This window comes from Nansenia antarctica (assembly GCF_963989245.1).
Source record: "Nansenia antarctica genome assembly, chromosome: 5".
NCBI lineage: Eukaryota > Metazoa > Chordata > Actinopteri > Argentiniformes > Microstomatidae > Nansenia > Nansenia antarctica.
Genome location: NC_137690.1, coordinates 6293880 through 6315730, shown reverse-complemented (window position 1 = coordinate 6315730; position 21851 = coordinate 6293880). Strand labels below are relative to the sequence as shown.

At 46.5% G+C, this 21851-nt stretch overlaps 3 protein-coding genes across 5 annotated transcripts; all 3 read right to left on the bottom strand.

Moving 5' to 3' along the window:
• Window positions 1-882: 882 nt before the first annotated feature.
• On the bottom strand, window positions 883-4746 carry LOC308158465 (arylsulfatase I; the record flags this gene model as incomplete). The annotated part of the gene is made up of 3 exons (XM_080532093.1): window positions 883-1978; window positions 2448-2780; window positions 4412-4746. 3 exons carry the CDS (start codon window positions 4744-4746, stop codon window positions 883-885), a joined length of 1764 nt encoding a protein of 587 aa, XP_080388219.1.
• A 1235-nt stretch (window positions 4747-5981) lies between these two features.
• On the bottom strand, window positions 5982-9257 carry LOC308158468 (sperm-associated microtubule inner protein 10-like). Its single transcript, XM_080532098.1, has 2 exons — window positions 6971-9257; window positions 5982-6307 (listed from the first exon to the last, which is right to left on the bottom strand). Exons 1-2 carry the CDS (start codon window positions 7088-7090, stop codon window positions 6089-6091), a joined length of 339 nt encoding a protein of 112 aa, XP_080388224.1. The 5' UTR covers window positions 7091-9257; the 3' UTR covers window positions 5982-6088.
• Window positions 9258-9390: 133 nt separating this feature from the next.
• gramd2b (GRAM domain containing 2B) lies at window positions 9391-21555 on the bottom strand. 3 transcript variants are annotated; one of them, XM_080532097.1, is made up of 14 exons: window positions 21294-21555; window positions 19867-19983; window positions 19534-19621; window positions 19059-19128; window positions 18765-18868; window positions 18194-18289; window positions 17992-18063; window positions 17069-17149; window positions 16673-16784; window positions 15090-15203; window positions 12956-13043; window positions 12549-12653; window positions 12123-12204; window positions 9391-10108 (listed from the first exon to the last, which is right to left on the bottom strand). In XM_080532097.1, the coding sequence occupies exons 2-14, from the start codon at window positions 19914-19916 to the stop codon at window positions 10067-10069; spliced, it is 1104 nt and encodes a 367-aa protein (XP_080388223.1). In that variant the 5' UTR covers window positions 19917-19983; window positions 21294-21555; the 3' UTR covers window positions 9391-10066. The 3 variants fall into 3 exon arrangements, with proteins under 3 accessions (XP_080388223.1, XP_080388221.1, XP_080388222.1); XM_080532095.1 differs by having other exon boundaries at window positions 21305-21555; XM_080532096.1 differs by lacking the exon at window positions 21294-21555 and adding an exon at window positions 20204-20979.
• Between the last annotated feature and the right edge of the window lie 296 nt (window positions 21556-21851).

Here is a 21851-nt window from a genome sequence, read left to right as displayed (position 1 = left end):
TTTGCAATTCCAATGCCAGGATTAACGGATGGTTGAGAGAGACCTTGTCACTTGCATGTTGTACAGTACCAGTCAAAAGTTTGGACACACTTCCCCAGAATGGGAAAACGTGTCCAAACTTTTGATATATCTGTATATCTGTGCTGTTCTTGATGTATCCAGATTGCACACACACACACACACACACGCGCGCGCACACACACATGCACACACACACACACACACACACACACACACACACACACACACACAGGCATGCACGCACGCACGCACACACAGACACACAGACACACACACGTACGCACGCGCACACACACACACACACATACACACACACACACACACACACACACACACACACACACACATACATACACAGACACGCACACACACAATGTTGCTGTCCATGGTACTGAACTTAGGGCTGGAACATTGGGAACATTGGGCTGACCCTAGGGACATGTACGCAATAGAACATCAGAATTTACCTTTTTATTGCAAGTTGTGACCTGAAATAGGGCAGATGAAGGTTGTTGTCCGTGGCACTGAAGTAGCACAGGTAAAACATACCAACCCTGCTAAGGAGTAATTTAGTGCCACCTAGTGAATGAAAAAGGTCATGTTGAAGGACTTGGATATTATTGAATCACACACACACACACACACACACACACACACACACGCACACACACACACACACAGTTCATTCACAAACAGATTAAAGTCAAGAGATGCAAGCTTCACGCTTGATCAGATTTGATCTGATCTCGCCACGTTAATGTGCTCTGATCCAACCGGACATATTGTGGCTCAGATTCAGTCTCATGTACTGTAGTCTGTTAGTCCTGACTCCCTCCCTCCCTCCTTCCCTCAGACAGAGGGTTAGAAGAACAGAGAGGACCTCTGCAAGCGGGAACCGACCTTCTTAAAGAGGGCCTTCAGTTTGCACACCTTACAGTGTCTCATCTTCCTCTTCCTCTTCCCCATCGCCCCCCCCTCCTCCCCGCTGTCCCCCTGCCCCTCGCTGCCAGGCAGGCCCAGCCAAGGGGTCCACACGCCCCCGTGGAGCTGGGGGTCCGCCATGGGGTCGTCAGGGGGGTTTCGGGGCGGCACCGCCGTCTGGTTGTATTCCGCCAGTCTGGCTAGCAGAACCTTCACCACCTCCGGCCGGGCCTCGGCCTGGTCTGACCTCTCGTAGGGGTCGGCGGTGACGTTGAACAGCCAGACGGATTTCCCCCGCTGGTCGCGACGCTTCTCCAGCACCTGCCACTGCTGGGGTCCCCCGGGCATGGTCTGAGGGGGCACCCAGTCCCCGTCTCCCACGTTCCCGGTCAGCAGCTTCCAGTCGCCCGCGCGGATGGCCGCCCTCACCGCCGTGTCCCAGATCCCGAAGCCGTTCAGGTACAGGGTCCTGGTGTCGTCCTCCCCGGGCCGGCGGGACACGGGGTCGATGTTGAAGAGGATCTCGGTGCGGGGGCAGGGCACCCCCTGGCTGATGGCCCCCCACACGTTGTGGCCGTCCAGCCGCCGGTCCCTCTCGGGGGCCCCCGCCAGCGAGAGGAATGTCGGGAACCAGTCGGAGATGTGGATCAGAGCCCTGCTCACCACGGCTTTCCTCTTCAGGAGGGGACTGTGGACGAACCCCACCGCCCGGACCCCCCCTTCCCAATAGGTGCCCTTCCCCCCCCGGAGGGGCCAGTTGCAGCCCCCGGACAGCGGCTGGCCTCCGTTGTCGGAGGAGTAGACGAGGACTGAGTTCTGGTAGAGACCCCTGGTCCTCAGCTCCTGCACCAGCTCGCCCACGGCCCCGTCCACGCAGCTCAGCATGGCCGCGTAGTGGCGCCGCGACCGGTTCTCGATGGAAGCGTAGCGTTGGAGGAAGCGGTTGGGCGCCTGGAGCGGCGTGTGGACCGCTTGGAGCGCCACGTACAGGAAGAGGGGCTTGAGAGGGTCGTGGGTCCGCAGGATCTGCTTCACTCTGGACGGAGAGAGGAAAGGGTCAAACTTTGTAGAACGGAGAGACATGATGTAAAAAAAATATCTAATGTCTTGTACCTTGAACTAGCTTATCAGACATTTACACAGCTTATCAGACATTTACACAGCTTATCAGACGTTCAAACAGCTTATCAGACGTTCAAACAGCTTATCAGGCGTTTAAACAGCTTATCTCAAACAGCCCTCTTATAATCAATTTTAAAAAGTGTTGGGTTCTGAAAAAAGGAGAGGAGATAAGAGCTTTAGGCAGCCAAATATTGAGGTTTATTTTATTAAACATACGTAAGTCAAACCCTTTTCTCAGATGCAGCCAGAAGACATGACTAACTTTTCACCTGATTAGAAGCAGGCTTTGTACCCCTCACCTGACTAGAATCAGGCTTTGTAGTTCACCTGTCTAGAAGCAGGCTTCGTGGCTCACCTGTCTAGAAGCAGGCTCCGTGGCTCACCTCTCTATGTAGAGCAGGGTAGAGTAGTTGCCGGCCATCTCCCAGGCGGGCCTCTCCCCGTCGTGCAGGTCGTAGCCGCAGGCCTCGGCGCCGTCGCAGCTCTGGAAGGAGAAGTGGTCCCCGCTGCCCGTCAGCGAGCCCAGGAAGCTCTGGAAGCCGCGGCCCGTGGGCAGGCAGTCGGGCCGGCAGAAGCCCAGGTGCCACTTGCCCACCATGTGGGTGGCGTAGCCGGCCCGCTGCAGCCTCTCGGGCAGGGTGGGGGCGTCCGGGGGCAGGCACAGCGGCTGGCGCGGGCGGATGATGGAGTGCTGGAGGCCCGTGTGGATCTGGTACCTAGGGAGGTCGGGGGAGGCGGGGGCGCAGGGGAGGAGGGAGGAGGGGTTTGGGAGGGAGGGAGGGAGGGAGGGAGGAGGGACACAGGGCACAGGAGGCCCGGGGAGGGGGGCGGGAGGGGAGTGAGGGCCGGGGAGTGGGGGGGGGGGGGGGGGGGGGGGGGCACACACAATGAATTAATGTGCTTTACTTCAACATTCCTAGAGTATTAGCTGTCTGTCTGTTGTTGTGGTTGGAACATTTCTGCAGCCCACTTGCACATAAGGCTCCGTTCACAATCACATGACTTTATCTTCAAAGTGTGTGTGTGTGTGTGTGTGTGTGTGTGTGTGCGAGTGTGTGTGTGTGTGTGTGTGTGTGTGTGCGTGTGTGTGTGTGCGTGTGTGTGTGTGTGTGTGTAACCCAGTTGAGATGGTAAACTCAACCACCCTCGCTGGTGGGTTTTCGATAGCATATTTGATTAACGTCAGGTATTTGAGGAGACGTGCGTCAGCAAGGATGTGTGTTGACAGACACAGTCAGAGGTCACAAGTTTGAGGCTCGGTCGGAGCAAGTCGAATTGCGGTGATACTGTTTGCAAAAACCTGACGTCTGTGTAAATCACTCTTGTGAAGGGGGCAGAGACCCAGAACCAGTGAACCTTTTCTTTGCTTGTTAATGTGTTGTGGATTTAATTGATTCTTATTAGATTGAGTAGAACTTCTAAAGCACAAAGAGCTTAAATCAATTGACTCCAAAGAGGCCTTTTATTAAGCAAAGTCACATGAGCGCAGAGAGAAAACAGCAGACAAAAAGCAACAAGCAAATAGCCAAAAAAGCCAAAGAGCCCCTTCCTGTAAGAGGGGCAAGCATTATATAGCAGTTTCCTGCCTGATGAAGTCACTATTCTTGCTTGACCAATCATAATCTTCTGCGCCACAGTTCTTGGCCCATCTCTTACAGGAAGGGAAGGCCTTCCTCCAGTGCCAGATTCCCCAGCATGCAGAAAGACCTACATTTTCAGTATTAAATGATATAAAACTACAACAAATGTTCTCTGTACATGTATTTATCTGCTTACCGTGCTTATATGTACCCTCTTTTTAACCACCTATGATTAATGTATGCTCTTTTAACCCCCTGTTATGCCCTTAAGCTAAATGCTTGTCTTGTCTACTTGTTTGTGCCTAGGTCTACTTACATTTTATCTTTTAAATGTACTTTTTTCCTCCAGGGAGCCGTATACAACATCATGGCATAGGGACTGCGGATGAAAACTAGCTTTCGGGCTAACTCTGGCGTATTTACAATTTCTTTTTGTTTTTATTAATATGCACTGTCCCTTGAATAAATAAATGAATCTGAATCTGAATCTGAATTTATCTTGATAATGTCAGCCACTTGTTCTGAACAATTCACCAGACTACCTTCCTTCCCCCCAAGTTGTGTTAGTGATACCTGTGTGCTGTATTGCAGTTCAAAGCTTTATCAGAATACAATCAGCCTGCCCAGGAGTGTGAGGGTGATCGATCCAGCCAGCCAGCACAACAGATAACAGGCCAGTACGGTACCATGCATAACAGTAAAACACCTTAATTTCCCCTCGGGGATCAATAGAGTACCAACCTATCTATCTATCTAAAGGTGCTTACCGTCCGGTCATGAGCTGGCTGCGGGAGGGTGAGCAGATAGGCTGGACGTAATAGTTCTCCAGCTTCACCCCCTCCCCGGCCAGCTGGTCCAACACCGGGGTGTGGATGTCCGACCCGTGGTACCCCACGTCCCCGAAGCCCTGGTCGTCCACCATGATGAAGATGAGGTGGGGCGGCGGGGGCGGCGGCGGCCTGCGAGGCGGCTTCGGGCCCGGGGGGGCTCCCGCGGAAGCTGAGGGACCCTCCTGGGTCTGAGAGTCACACAGGCAGGACAGACAGCCCAACAGGGCCACACTGAGTAGGGGTATGAAACCTGACTGGACAGAGCCTCTCATTCCCACCACTGGGTCGGGCTTCGGCCTTCTCTTTGGCCTGTGAGCTGCTGCTGCTGCTGCTGCGATTCGGACTGGCCGCGCTGACCCTCCTCCTCCCCAGCTCTTGTTGGCACGGAGACACGGAGACTGGCGGTGCGAGGCGAGGCGAGCTGGATGTTAGCATTAGCCCACGAAGCCTCTGGGTGTTAGGGTTCGCCACGGAGGGTGCTGGCTCTCATGGGGAGCGTCCGTGAGTGTCCGTAAAGAACAGAAGAGCAGGATGGATCCTCCTTTCGCGGCGTTGAGTTCTCCCTATGTCTCCGTTCTCTCCCTGTGCCTTCCTCTTCCCCCTCCACGTTGCATAAGAGGTCCCTGAGGTGGCGTCACCTGGTAGGGTTGTCTGTAAATGTTCTGTCTGGCTGCTGTGTGTAGGTGTGTGTGTGTGAGTGTGTGTAGGTGTGTGTGTGTGTGTGTGTGTGTCTGTGTGTCTGTGTGTGTGTGTGTGTGTGTGTGTGTGTGTGGCTTGCCCTTCACAGTAGCCTGACACATTCTTCTAGCCCTACAGACGCCTCCTGGGGAGGCTGGGCAACACTGTGCCAGTGAAACACGCATGTACGCATGCACACACACACACACACACTCGAACTTGCACACACACACACACACACACACACACACTCGCACTTGCATGTAAACACACACACGCGCGCACACTTGCACGTACACACACACACACACACACACACACACACACACACACACACACACATACACACACACGCAGTGACTATCATAAGAATTTCAATCCATTTTTAATCCCTTTTTTTATCCATTATTTTGATAATTAAAAGAGCATAATATATGCAGCCTTTCATATAAAAACAATTTTCAATATTTCTGATATGTGAAATAGTTACAAAATTAAATAGTGTAACATTCATTAATCATCTCCAAAGTACAGTTGAGATAAATATAGGATAGGATCTAGGATAAAAAGCAGATATAGGACCGTACACGTGTTTATTGAAAGACATTCCACCCTCATTCAGAAGTTTGTCGTTCCTCTCAAGGTGGTTGCTACAGAACGTTGAACCAGGTTCTCTCAGGGTCATAGATGTTTGTATGTTCTATCAGGGTCGTTGCTATGGAAGGTTGTAGGTTCTATCAGGGTAGTTGCTATAGCAGGTTGGAGGTTCTATCAGGGTCGTTGCTATAGCAGGTTGTAGGTTCTATCAGGGTCGTTGCTATAGAAGGTTCTAGGTTCTATCAGGGCCGTTGCTATAGAAGCTTCTAGGTTCTATCAGGGTTGTTGCTATAGAAGGTTCTAGGTTCTCTGAGCGTTGTTAGAAGGTTCCGGGTGCTCTCAGCGTTGTTGGTAGAGCTGGCGCGTGGTGACCACTGAGCTGTTGTACCTGGAGAACTCAGATGCATTGTGGGCGGTGAGGCCTGTCTGCTCTGGGTTGAACGCGGCGAAGGACGCTGATAGGCTGGTTCTGTCCTGGCCGTGACACAGCCGCTCCCGGTGCTCCAGACACAGGCTCTCCTCCTGGGGACCGTGGGGTACCCCCGCCAGCGCTGCGTTCTGACAGACAGCACAGAGGGAAAGCACAGACATGGACCTGGGTCAGAACAGTACATTCGTTTTTCAAACTTGAGGCGTGCCTGATTTAGCCTGTCTAGCATGTTGAATGGGTGGCGTTTGCACTTTTTGGGGACTATTTGTGACAGGGTCTGGTGAAAAAGTCCTCAAGTAGAGCAAGGTCATTTTCTGTTTTTTTCCAGATTAGGAAAGTGCAGATTGTAAGCTTTCAAATGAGGTGTCATACATTGAAAATAGTTGAAGAAGATAGTATGCTTATTTGAATGTTGGTACACCTCAAGCCAAATACCAGAGAAACTGAATCAAGACACACGCAAAACAGCTGCTGGTAGCTAGCAGCTAAGAAGGTATCGCTATGAACATCTAACTGCATGTTTAGCACATCACATCAACATGCTAAAAACACATAACTACACATAATTAGATGATCACGCAGTCCATATTTCGTAATATGAAAATAATACGAAAAACACTTTTTTCTTCTCTTTTTTAAAGAAGCTTGTTTTTCTTCAGAAGTCATCTGCACGACCTTTTGCAGACCTTTTCACCAGACCGTGTCACATTTGATAACATAACAAAGCGATCCCTCTGGTCTGCAATTGGTCACTTTATGGCCAAAGATGCTCCTCTGAAGGGTTATCTCACCTTTAGTAAAAGTCTCTGGTTCTTCATGTCCTGCCTCCAGGGCATCACGTAGAGTTTAGGGATCATTGGATGGTTTCTGGAGAACTCCGGAGCGTGGGAGAGGGTAGGACTGGGAAACATTATATAACGTTATAAAGACCAGAGAAAGGGAATGAGTAGAACAGATAGAGACCCCATTCATGGTGGTTGTACTGGCAGCCGTCTTTCGGTCTTCCAGGAGGTTTTAGTTTACAACCAAATAAAAACAACTCAACTGACATCGGAATGTTCAGTTCAAATGATGAGCTTTCTTAGTTGCTATGGCGCCGCCTCTGTATTACAATTCCATGTCAGCCATCTTTTGATGTACTAGCCAAAATTGCCATTTTCTGTTCTACTCATTGTACCGACTCATCCTATGGTGAAAAATCAATAAATAAAACAACTATAGAAAAAAGGAAAGCTTGTTAGATAACACTATGAGGTTATGAGGCTTATAAAAAACATATAAGACACATTGGGATGGCTTCCCCAGACAGAGATTCAACCAAACCCTAGACTAAAATGCATGAATCTGCTGCTCACAGACTAATGATGTTCAACAGACTAAATTATTGAACAGATATTCGTATAACCAGCAACAATAAGGTCGTGGGTTTATGACGTAGTTAGAAAGTAGGTGTATTGTGATCTGCTCACCCGTGGACGGTTATGTTCGCTGATGTGTCTTCAGCCATGTTTGTTGACAATAAAGGCTACCGTAGAAACTTGGCAAAGCATGATGGGAACAAGGTAGGGTTACAGCCAACAAAGGCTGGGTGGTGTGTAATCTAAGCCTGATCGCCTCACAAACACAACAGCAGGTAGGAGGCCTATACACGGAGGAGGCCGACTGGGAAATGGGGGGGGGGGGGGACAATCTGGGATTCAAAGCGGACACCCTGCTACCGCTGAGGGATGGGGCTGGAGAAATGGAACCACGCTGGAGAACCACTCTCAAATCCCTAGCCTAGATGGAGCTACTGTGTGGATGCATGGACTGACAATGCATGAGTTCAAAATGATAGTCGTAACCATGTTTTGGAGCTATTAACACTTAATCAGCCATCAGGGGACATTTGACCCCTGTGAGTAAAAAGAAGTTCATCTTTGCAGTCGATCAAATTTCAGGACGCTCCTTTCATGACTTTTCCTAGATATGTGCGTTCTACCACCCAGTATCCTTCCATTTTCAAAATCACATCAGGATAAGCTAGTATAAAGCTATTTTGCAGTTTTTCAGGCAGGCCAACTAGTGGTCGTTGTGTGTAAATAGCAGCTTGAGCATTGTAAAGAGGCGGCTCTTTTAGTAGGTAAAAAAGGCACGGCTGTTCTAGTGTTAAATGTGTGTTTACAGTTTACAAACAAATAGAGTAAAACAAGCTTATAATAATAAGTCATCTAAATCAGAAGAGCACATCAATACCACAGCAGGTATAATAGTAATGTACAATACATGACAATGGTTTGGTTTTCAAAGTGTTGCTCATACTGTTCATGAACATAATGTAATGTACAAATGTGACATCTGTCATCAAGTGTATACATATACCACAACAATGTATGTTTATTTTCTTTATTGAAGTGAGAAAGAGTTTCTTTCTCGCAAAAATAAAAGCCACAATCTGAAGTTGAATCTCCCCCTACTAAAATGACAGCACCATAACCGTAACCTTTCAGCCTGTTGACAAATACGGTGACTTGATCGATTGAATTGTGACACAGTTGTATAACTTTCAGCTATTCCAGAGCAAAACAACAATACTTTAACACAGAGATTCACATGATTCACTAAGTATTTGTGCCATGGTGGAAATTGCACCTGTTTTTTGTCTTTCCCACACAAAGTTAAACATGGAAGGTTAAGCAAAAAGGTACAATAAACATTGAAGATACGGAGGGATGGAGACAATGAGATAAAAAACAATGAGATGTTTTGTCTTGGTAGTACATCCCATCCAGTACTCAAGTTGTAAAAGAAAGTCAGGGGGGGGATGGTGGATTTTATCATATGGGGACAATTTTAGCATCCCCACAGCGTCAGTGACTTCAGTGTCAGTGACTTGGTAAAAATGTCATTGCATGTGTGCGTGCCCCCTCGCCCACAGTATTTTACTCAATAGGCCACCCCCTCTCATCCCCCCTCAACTCGAGTGCTGATCCCATCTGAGTGCCAAAACGTTGCGCAGTGAGTCAGAGCCTGAGGCCTTGCCTTCTTCCCGGGCCGGCCGCTGGCATAAACACTCTATCTAGCGGTAGTTCAGGGCCACAACCGCTAGAGGGCGCCAAACTTATAGCGTCGATGTAGCGCAAGCTACCACCCGTCATTCAGAAACTCCGCTGCCCCCTCCCCCCCCGTCGACAAAACACCTGTCAATCAAAAACTCTACTAGTACTCCCCCTCAGGTCTGGGCCATGTTCCACCACATCTTTATTTGATGGTTTACTGTGTCACACACAGCTTAATAATTAATTAGGACGGTAAATAATGACACACGCTCACTGCTTGCCATCTGCCATATTAGACAAGGAGCTAACAGAGCTGACTTCATCTGAGCAGGAAAATGTTCAGGTCAACTCACAGCAGTAGATGCGTGAGGGAGGCTGGTGGAGGTAGAAATCGGAGGACAGGCTCGTTGTAATGATGAATGAATGATGATGTGTAATGACTCTGTATAGATCATACCTCTAATTATGAGGGGAACGGAATGAGGAACGTTTATCATTCCATTCATGCATTACAATGAGCCTGTCCTCCGATTTCTACCTCCAGACAGTTTGCTGCTAGATTGAAATGGTGAGAACGTTTGCTGTCGCATCAAAGAACATGGCCGACGTTGAACCATGGGAATATGTACAGTAAGAACAACATCTGATTTCAAACGAGGTCTTGGTCCGCACCGTCCAGCAGTGCCATAGCTTCGGCTAACCAGAAGCCTAGACAGTGTGTGTGTGTGTGTGTGTATGTGTATGTGTATGTGTGTGTGCGTGTGTGTGTGTGTGTGTGTGTGCGTGTGTGTGTGTGTGTGTGTGTGTGTGTGTGTCAGATAAGGTAAATGGCTCTTCTGTGACCTGTCCTCATTCAGCCTCCTCCAGCAGCCTCTGGAGGTTCCTCTGGACCTGAGGAGGCAGAGAACACAGGCATTGTGACGTCACAGAGAAGAGAACACAGGCATTGTGATGTCACAGAGAAGAGAACACAGGCATTGTGATGTCACTGAGAAGAGAACACAGGCATTGTGATGTCACAGAGAAGAGAACACAGGCATTGTGATGTCACAGAGAAGAGAACACAGGCATTGTGATGTCACAGAGAAGAGAACACAGGCATTGTGACGTCACAGAGAAGAGAACACAGGCATTGTGATGTCACTGAGAAGAGAACACAGGCATTGTGATGTCACTGAGAAGAGAACACAGACATTGTGATGTCACAGAGAAGAGAACACAGGCATTGTGATGTCACAGAGAAGAGAACACAGGCATTGTGACGTCACAGAGAAGAGAACACAGGCATTGTGACGTCACAGAGAAGAGAACACAGGCATTGTGATGTCACAGAGAAGAGAACACAGGCATTGTGATGTCACAGAGAAGAGAACACAGGCATTGTGATGTCACTGAGAAGAGAACACAGGCATTGTGACGTCACAGAGAAGAGAACACGGGCATTGTGATGTCACAGAGAAGAGAACACAGGCATTGTGATGTCACAGAGAAGAGAACACAGGCATTGTGATGTCACAGAGAAGAGAACACAGGCATTGTGACGTCACAGAGAAGAGAACACAGGCATTGTGACGTCACAGAGAAGAGAACACAGGCATTGTGACGTCACAGAGAAGAGAACACAGGCATTGTGACGTCACAGAGAAGAGAACACAGGGAATGTGACGTCACAGAGAAGAGAACACAGGGAATGTGAGCATAGTCATAGAATAGAAATCCATTCTATTTATATAATGTGAATGGGCCAATTGTCCTATATACTAGTGATATGATGGTTTCCTGATGATGGGTGGTGGCCGAGATCGTTGGTACCAAAAGTAATTAGAGATTGCTCAAGGTAGACAATTAAGATACAAGTTTATTACGACGTCGGGTGTGCTCAGTCACAGGGAGACAGAACGCACACAGTATGTATTCTAGACAGTACCACTTATAGGCGATAGTTGATGACCAAGCAATCATCTGTCCATCACAAATCACAACACTCATTGACAAGGCCCCGTTGAGTCTACCTTGACCCGGAAGGGTCCTCCCAACTATCTAACTACGCTCCATAAGGAGATGACCTATTGACCCATGTTCTATACTGGTCACTGGTCAAGTTACATGCTGCAAGTTAGAGAATGGCAGAGGATAAGACAGAGAGGGTGAGCCAGTGTTTGGCTGAGTGTCAACAGTTTAGATGTTACGACTTGATTATTTTACAAGTGCACAATGAAAAACGCATCCTATCAACTAGCTATATACAGCTTCTTCATTTTACAGTAGGAGGCGATGACTATACTGTTGAGAAATGCTACACTCAGGGTTAATTTATGCTTTGCGGACAGCTGTCGATCGGCAGAAATGATGTCTAGTCGACACTGTTGATTGGGTGTCGTTCTCGCACCTTCTGAACTTCCTTACGTCGCTGACGCCGTCATAGACCGTCTCTACGACAAGGCGAGAGCAATGCCACGTTTGATTTTTGTCAAACGACAATATGTCGATCGAGGCATGTTTAAAAAAGCGCCAGGCAGACAGACACATCCCTAAAAGATGGGCTCGTCTTACCCCTCTGCTCTGCCTCAGATCCCTTACTATAAATGTTTGATCAAGAAAAACAACCCTGCCCTTGTGTTAAAGAAGCTCTAGGTCGTCTCCGTGACAACACCGTGTGAAGAACGTGATTTCGCATCAATGGAAACAAAAGGTAAAAATGCATTAAAAAAACATTTGTGTGAGTGTGTGTATGTGTGTGCATGATTGTGTATAAGTGTGTGTGTGTGTGTGTATGATTGTGTGTGTGTGTGTGTGTGTATGATTTTGTGTGTGTATGTGCGTGTGTGTGTGTGTGTGTGTGTGTGTGTGTGTGTGTCAGATAAGATAAATGGCTCTTATGAAAAAAAATGCTAAATCTACCTACCTTTTCCAATTTTATGAGGTTGAGGGAGAGTTCAGAGTAGATCTCAGCGTTCACCTCTGAGTTGGCTCTCAGAAACACATTTCTGGAAGAGAAGTCAGAGTGTGTTACTGAAAAGTGCTGGTGCTCAGAACTCAAGAGTTTTTCTGTTTCAGTTGGGCCACTGGAGGGGTGCTCACTCTGTGGAATACGTATAAAGAAACAAGGTTCTGGACGTCATGCTTTGACAAAGGAGCTCCGAAAAAACACATCTTTGAAGGGATCAAGTTTGCCGTCCATAACCTCATTTAAATATGTATACTACACATGAATATCCAAACTAATTGTCAGTGTAGTGTAAACTTAGTAGTAGTCAGGTGTGTGGAATAAGTTGAGGTGAGTTGAGGGTAATACGCAGCACTGTATGTGACCTATGACCTATGACCTTACTCGTGGTGGGAGAACTCTGTCATGGACCCTAGAGTGGTCAACCTCTGCTCCAGAGACACGATCTTCAAGGCCATGTAACACGAAGACAACACTAGGACACACACTCTGCAAACACAACATATCAAATCAATCAATCAATCAAATTAATTAGTCAATCAAATCTCAATTTAATCATACGTTACAGTAATAACATTCCATGCAGAATAGCTCCGGTAGCTCTAGTTAAAGTGGGAAAAAAGTGTGTGCGTGTGTGTGTGTGTGTGTGTGTGTGTGTGTGTGTGTGCGCGTGCGTGTGTGTGTGTGTGTGTGTGTGTGTGTGTGTGTGTGTGCGTGTGTGTGTGTGTGTGTGTGTGTGTGTGTGTGTGTGTGTGTGTGTGTTTTTAAAGGGGTGGGGGGAGTTAACTCACAAGAATAAGTAGATGAACAGGAGGGTATTCAGGGACACAGGCTTCAGAGTTCTCAGGTCATATACAAGATCTTCTGGTTTGGCTGAACCTGCAATAAGGTAAAAGTCCATCCAGCATCAAATCATCACACTTTGATGTGTCTGTTTTTCCCCTAGTCCTTTCAAGAAAAAGAAAACTTGCAGATTTCTGACTCAGCAACTCGTGTACCTCTGAGATCTCAGATATCTCAGAATTAGCCAACAGGGAGCTTCTATCCTGAATGCTACACTAAATCTGGATGGAAGTTAAGAGTTTCCGGGGAGCACTTAAATGCACCATTACTGTATATATATATATATATATATATATATATATATATATATATATATATATATATATATATAGTACCTCGGTACATTAGATTTGCCTAGACTAGACACACGCAGCAAAACTGACTACACACCCTGTAGCCCCAGAAGACATCTAATCCAGCCAGGTACTTTATCATAATATGAGCGCATGTAGTGTGTGAGTGTACATGAATGTACCAGAGGGTATACTCTGACTCTGTACTGGGTTCTCCCCAGGATCTCTAAGCAAGGTGAACTGGGTTGCATTCTAAAAAAAACGACTTGCGTTTATTCATGTCAAAACGCAAAAAAAGAAAAGAAAAACACAGGCATTGTGACGTCACAGAGAAGAGAACACAGGCATTGTGATGTCACAGAGAAATGAAAAAATAAACGACTAAAACGCTGAATTAACCGAGGAACGTAATAATGTGCATACTTTCATTTGAGCTTTTAACAACAATGTATTTCCGACCAAAGATACAGTACAGTAGTTATCATCACTAAAATATCTGTTTGATTTGCTCTGAAATGTTTACATTTTGTCAGTTGGGCCAAGTGGACACGGTGGCACAGCGGTCCTCTTACCTCCTCGTGTACATTATTGTTCCAATGAGTATGCTGTGACTCTGTGAGTGTATATGTGACAGCAGCTGGTGAAAGCGGGTCAGCAACCGACCAAACGTTCAGACTTTTATTCTGAACATTGTTGAAAATCGATTTACGTACTCGCCAGTCAAGCCAAAACAAATATTGCAATGCAATGGGGAGTGTGTCAACGTTTACATTTATTTACATTTTTCGGAATAAAATCATTTTGATTGGTTGCTGACTTGTTCCCCGCTTTCACCAGCTTCTGTCACATATTATTATTGTACCAGTGAGGGTAGTGTGAGTGTAGAGGGGCTGGGTAGGGTAGGGTAGGGTGAGTGTAGAGGGGCTGGGTAGGGTAGTGTGAGTGTAGAGGGGCGGGGTAGGGTAGTGTGAGTGTAGAGGGGCTGGGTAGGGTAGTGTGAATGTAGAGGGGCTGGGTAGGGTAGGGTAGTGTGAGTGTAGAGGAGCTGGGTAGAGGGTAGTGTGAGTGTAGAGGGGCTAGGGGAGGGTAGTGTGAGTGTAGAGGGGCTGGGTAGGGTAGTGTGAGTGTAGAGGGGCTGGGTAGGGTAGTGTGAGTGTAGAGGGGCTAGGGTAGGGTAGTGTGAGGGTAGAGGGGCTGGGTAGGGTAGTGTGAGTGTAGAGGGACTGGGTAGGGTAGTGTGAGTGTAGAGGGGCTGGGTAGAGGGTAGTGTGAGTGTAGAGGGGCTAGGGTAGGGTAGTGTGAGTGTAGAGGGGCTAGGGTAGAGGGTAGTGTGAGTGTAGAGGGGCTGGGTAGAGGGTAGTGTGAGTGTAGAGGGGCTAGGGTAGGGTAGTGTGAGTGTAGAGGGGCTAGGGGAGGGTAGTGTGAGTGTAGAGGGGCTAGGGCAGGGTAGTGTGAGTGTAGAGGGGCTGGGTAGAGGGTAGTGTGTGTGTAGAGGGGCTGGGTAGAGGGTAGTGTGAGTGTAGAGGGACTGGGTAGGGTAGGGTAGTGTGAGTGTAGAGGGGCAGGGTAGGGTAGTGTGAGTGTAGGGGGGCTGGGTAGGGTAGGGTAGTGTGAGTGTAGAGGGACTGGGTAGGGTAGGGTAGTGTGAGTGTAGAGGGGCAGGGTAGGGTAGTGTGAGTGTAGAGGGACTGGGTAGGGTAGGGTAGTGTGAGTGTAGAGGGGCTGGGGTAGGGTAGTGTGAGTGTAGAGGGGCTGGGTAGGGTAGTGTGAGTGTAGAGGGGCTGGGTACCGTTGCTGTATGTCTCCTGCTGCTCTGTGGGGGGCTGGACGTTGACCTCGGGCAGGACAGGAACCTCCCCGTGCTTCGACACCTCCAGGAACGTAGGAGGGAGGTCTGGGAACTCTAGGAAGACGTGAGGGGGAAGACACTGTCACAAGGGGAGGCTGGTGGAGGTAGAAATCGGAGGACGGGCCCATTTTAATGCTCGGAATGGAATCGGGTATCAAACACACATGTTGATGTTTCTATCGCCACCAGCCTCCCCCATGCACTGTGAATGTTAGTTTCACAATGCAATATATTTTGTCTACCCCCCAATGATATACGATGCAAGGCTTTAAGCATGTCGTCAATCATGTGTAACCAACATGTAACAAACAAAAACACGCGTGGTCACATGTTATGATAAAAAAAGAGGACTTCCTTCATCACTATTCTCTTAACAACAACAACAAACAGTTGACGGAGGATGAGGTCAAACCTGCTATCTTCTCCTAGTCGACACTGTCACAGGGGAGGTGGAGGTAGAAATCGGAGGTCGGGGCTCATTTTAATGCATGGAATGGAATCGGGGCATCAAACACACGTCGTTATTGTCTTCATGATCTCCATTCTCTTAACATCTCCAGACTCCAGTCATCTCTGTCAGACCCAGTCACAGAGACCCTCATCCATGCCTTCATCTCCTCCCGCTTGGACTATCACTATTGTAATGGAGTCCTGTCCGGGTTACCAGACACCGAGTTGGACTGGCTCCAGTACGTGCATAACTCCGCTGCCAGGGTTCTCACCCGCACCCAGCCCTGGCCCCCACATCACCCCCATCCTCGCCCGTCTGCACTGGCTCCCGGTCAAACACCGCATCGCATTTAAACTCCTCCTGCTCACCTACAAATCCCTCCACGGCCTGGCCCCCCAGTACCTCTCCGATCTCCTCCACCACTACACCCCATCCAGAACTCTGAGGTCCTCTAACACGGGCCTCCTCATCCAACCCAGTGCCAAACTCCGGACCTTCGGGTACAGAGCCTCCAGTGTGGCAGCCCCCACCCTCTGGAACTCTCTACCCAAGGATAGCTGTGACTCTCCAACCCTGGACATTTTCAAAGCTGCCCTTAAAACCCACCTATTCACCATTGCATTCAACCCGTAGTCTGCATGTCAGCTTTTTAGTTCATTCTTTCTTGTTGTTTGTTTATTGTTTATTTGTTTATTGTTTTGTGTGTTTTGTCTCTCTGGCTCTGTTCTGTTTGTCCCATTCCCAAAGCGAACTTGGGTTTGTGAAAGGCGCTATATAAATGTAAGTTATTATTATATTATTATTATTATTATTATTATTATTATTACTATTATTATTATTATTGTTGTTGTTATTAGCATTATAATAATAATAATAATTATTATTATTATTGTATTCTTATTCTTATTATGTTATTCTTATTCTTATTCTTATTCTTATTATCATTATTTATTCTTATTATTATTATTATTATCATCATTATTTATTATTATTATTATCATCATTATTTAATATTTGTATTATTATGTTATTATTATTATTAACAACAAGGAACAGGAGGATGAGGTCTAACCTGCTATCTTCTCGTAGTCGGGAGACTGGGAGTCAGAGCTGCTGCTCTCCTCCATGTCCTCTCTCCTCTGCCTCACGGCTCCATCCAGGTCACAGAAGTCACCCTGGAAGGTCTGGGGTCACCCAGCAGAGGGACAGAGGTTACGGACTGACTGACACCCAACAGGGAGACAGAGGTTACACTCTGACTGACAGGAGGATGCTGTTCTCTGTAGATGGTGTGCTGTGGGTGGGTGGTTGGTTTGGGGGGTTTGTGTGTGTGCGTGTGCGTGTGTTTGTGTGTGTGTGTGTGTGTGTGTGTGTGCATGTGCGTGTGCGTGTGTGTGTGTGTGTGTGTGTTTGTGTGTGTGCGTGTGCATGTGCGTGTGCGTGTGTGTGTGCGTGTGTTCCCACTGACCAGAGGAAGGTGTGATGGTCGTTCAGCTCTGAAGCTGTTCTCTGCCGATGAAGGGATGGGGCTGTTCCCTGGACTCTTCTCCTGAAACACAGCATGTTACTGAAGACACACTCAGTCTCAGGTTACAGGAGTCCGGGTTCTTCCCAAAGAATGTTGCACCACCCTGTCGACTTAGTGGCTCCTCCACTATGTCAACGTTTCAGGGCAAATAAACGGATATTCAGTCATGATAGAGTAACTTGTGTTCGATCGCCGAAGAGATCGCTGTTAAATGCGAAAGTGAAAAACGTTTATGTTCCTCAAGTAATTCAGCACTTTAGAGGATCTCTTTAGAGGAGCTTTAGTGCCTGTTTTAAGGGCCTATTGGAATAGGGCCTATTTTAGGGCCTATTTTTTCGTGTTCTGACATGAATAAACGCGAGTCAGTCATGACATTGCAATCCGGCGCCACCTTGTTAAAGAATCTTGGGGAGAACCCTGCACGCTCATAACCCTGCTGTTAGTGGCAATACAGTTAGACACCAGTGGAGGCTGGGAAGGTAGAATTGGGCATTGGGCCCGTCCTCTGATTTCTACCTCCACCAGCCTTCCCTGGTGGCAATACTGTACATGTACAGCTATGGAAAGAAGTCACTTGAGACATGATTGTGACATGACATTAGCATTTTTACCATTTAGCAGACACTTTCATCCGAAGCAACCTACAATTAGAGATCACAGGGACAGTCTCCCTGCAGTAACTTAGGGCTAAGTGCGTTGTTATTCAAGGGCATGACAAGACATGACGCCTCTACCCCCCCCCCCACACACACACACACACACACACACACACACACACACCCCTGGGGAACACTGACTGACAGCACAAAGTAAAATGTCGCAACAGACAATGGAGAGAATCACAGCGTAGCAACTTGACCCACCTCCAAATGGACGCACACAGACATCAAGAATTTATAGGTTGTGTCTCGTGAGAGGAACGAACAAAACACATGCTGAAAAAAACAAAAAACATAAAAAACAAGTTTAGTCACAACTGTGACAGGACAATATCACATGCCACTCAAACAGTCTGTGATTATAGATGTACTGGGTAATGTTATTACTCATAACAGGTGTCTTTACCCTGTCATGGGTGGTGGCAATGACAAGTGCATTTGGCACTAAGATGGCAGTTTTGGATTTCTTAATATGAGTCACCGAGACCACTGGTATGGCAATCTGGTAAAAGAGAAGAAAAACAAACAGCATTAGTGCATTAGTGTGAGTAGAGCATTAATATGTCAAACAAACAGTCTTATCCTCTACCTTGAACAGTTAAAATGGGGGGAACAGTTAAACATTTGCTCAAATGTATCATAGTATTGCAAACAGACATGAATGAGTGGTATTGCATCTCTCAAACTGGGGTACTGACAGACAGTCGGACACTAAATGAACACTGAGGTTTTTTACTTTTAATTCTCTCAAACTGGGGGTACTGACAGACAGTCGAACACTAAATGAACACTGAGGTTTTTTACTTTTAATTCTCCAGAACATACTAAACAGGGATATGGGCTGTGTCATACTGTGTTTAAAAGCTGAAACCCTGCCCCCATTTCCTCCTTGCAGCTAAATATATTCAATCAATTTGCAATAAGATGATGATTGTACAGTACCAGATGGCTATGTCTGGCCATCCAGTTGACCCTACCTTGGTGTCTTTGCCAAAGACTTTTGAGTGGAAACAGATCCAGTTGTCAGAGAAAAACAGCCGTCCCTGGTAAAGCATGTCTTTCTGCAAGGCACAGGTGTAACCTTGGGGAAGAAAGAAGCCATTGAGAGGAAACACTGCGCTGAGCACATTTCAACAGCAAAAGGCTACACTCGCACTCTCCTCCTGCTCACAATCACTAGGCCTATTGTTGTACGAGGCCTTGAGAAGACCAAAACCAAAACCTCAGTCATTTTTACTGAGAAAGAGTTTGTGTATACAGTATGTGCTTACTCTGTCTCACGAGTTCATCATTACTGATCTCTTTGAAGGTTTTGTGATACTGGGAATTGGTCTTGGAGAGCTGGAATGAGACAAACTATTTTTACTAGTAGTAAGCAATTGAAGTTAATTATATCATTAAATTACACTTAGAGTAAAGTACTTGATCTTCTGTTCAAAGGGTTGAATTCAAAGGTCACATCCATAATAGTACAAAAGAAGAGATTTGGTGAGGTTGCATTCTCATTTTATGCACCCAAATTGTGGAATGCACTGCCAGCTTACATTAGGGATGCAACCTCAGCAAACATGTTCAAGTCAAGACTAAAAAGCCATCTTTTTAATAGTACCTTTAAATGACTAAATAATTAAATGATGATTATATAATGATTGGAGCACTTTGAGCTGCAACGTTTGCAGGAAAAGCGCTATACAAATAAAAAGTTGTTATTATTATTTTTATTTTATTTTATTTTTTTATACTAACCTGACTATAGTGAGACTTCTTCCTCTCCAGCTTGGTCTGACCATCACTTTGTATTTGTGAGAGTAGTGAGGGGTCAAACGTCTGTGATCTATAAAAAGAAAACTATATAGAGTAGGCTATATATAATGACAACATTGCTCTCAAAACACAAAAATAGGTCACAAGCGCCATAGAATATGCTGCAGTAGCCTATTCCAGCATTAACAGTATTTGCTGTACATTGCTTTCAAACGTCCAAAGTCTAATAGTGAAGTCAAGTGTAATAAAGTTGTGGAAAGTGATATGTCGGCCAACTGTGGAAAACACCGTTTTGTTCCCTAGAGAGAGACGTGCCTCACAAGTCCTGCTTTCCGCCTCCCTGGGATCTCCGGTTCGGTGTCCATCGCCGGGGGCTGTTCAGGGGACGGTCTCCCGTTCCTCCTCTCCTCGCCTACATGTTCAACGTCGGAACTGTATAAATAAGGCGTTTATAAATCATAATAAAGTAGTGAGTCAGATATATTTAAACAACAACAATACGGTCATTCCAAAACGATCAGGTGATGTTGTTACATGTTAACGCCATGCTGTATCCAATTACAAAAACAAACAAGCAAACAATAAATAAATAAATAAATAAATAGCCCAGCCTTTTTGCCTGTTGCTTTTTTTTTTTTTTACTTGTACTCACATAGACTCCATGGTGAGTGGACATTCGGATAAATGTATTCGACGAACACTTACAATCATCTCCCTAATACTTCTTATTGCACATTCTCTAACTTCCTCGGTCGCTGGTTCTGAGACTGTTGGTCGGTCATTACCGTTCGCTCGCTTCGTAGGACATTGCCGACCGGCCCGGTGACAGCAGGGAGAAGGCTCTGAAGACTTGTTTTCTCACCTGCCCTCCTTCTCGCTCTCTCTCTCCGCCACCGAGAGGGCGGCCTGACCAGGGGCTCAGGTAACAGCCTACGTCACCAATGTGGCCTGGGGCAATAATATTAGTATGGTACTAGTCTATTATCGTGTACTGGGTCAACGTCTATTATTTCCCTTCTTTCTCCCATGTTTAGACACTGAATGTAATATTGTATTGTTGGTGATGCACTTTATCTGGGCATTGGTCTCACCTTTTGTAATCTACATTATTCTATTAGGTTATTATCTGAATTCAAACACTGCATGTACTGTACATCATAATCTATATCAATTATTAGTATTTTATATTATATTATATTAAATAGTATTAAGGCTATAAAAAGGTACATTTTATGAACATTTGATCTTTTGAATAGTTGTTTATACGACCCACATAATGTGTTATCCTGTACGCCTTGTAGCTGTGTTGGCCTATTTACCAACAACAGATAAGCTAAAGCCCCTTCAGTTGTGTGCAAACAGAAATGGCACTGCACTTTGAAACACAAATACACTTCTTTTGAAATCCTTTGAATAGCTAACTGTTCTCTTTGGTATTCGAATGGTGCCCTGCCCATTGGCACCTGAAAGACTATCTAGTCTTGATTTGTTAAATAACAAATTATACTCAGAGATAAACGGATGGTGATAATCTTGGAAGATATGAAACTGTTGATTTCATATTCATGTAGATATGAAACTGTGAAGAAAAACTGACTTGCAAAAAATCATAGCGTTTAACACTGAAACATTTCTGCACGTTTTGGTGTTTTCTACTCCTCCTGCACCTGTCCTGTAGACACACACACACACACACACACACACACACACACACAGACACAGACAGAAAGACACACACTTACAGAGAGCCTACCGTTTTTGGGACACAGACATAGTTCTAGGTGGGACCGCCAGACCAGAACTTGTTGGTTTGATTACACCGTTCCTCCTTTTCAGTTCAACTGATCTTCGGCCGTTGGAGAGAACAGAGTCATCATAGCTGAAGTACTTCTCCATTGGAGAGAGAATGAGAGAGAGAGAGCGAGAGAGACAGACGGACAGACGGACAGAGAGACAGAGACAGAGAAACAGAGACAGAGTAGCCTATGGTCTCTAACCTGACTGACTGTGTGTGTATTTGTGAGTGTGTGTGTATGTGTGTGTGCGTGTGCGTGTGTGCGTGTGCGTGTGCGTGTGTGTGTGTGCGTGTGCGTGTGCGTGTGCGTGTGCGTGTGTGTGTGTGTGTGCCACATGCTGTCCTGTTGAACTGCTGTGTGGTCTCTGCCTCCGATTCCAGATGTCTTATCAGCTAGTAAGTGATTGACTACTGGTGTGCTGTGGTGGAAAATGTTAAAGACATTTTGACTTTGTTATCTTGTTATCACTGGACTGGGACTCACTGCTGATTTACATAGCCATGA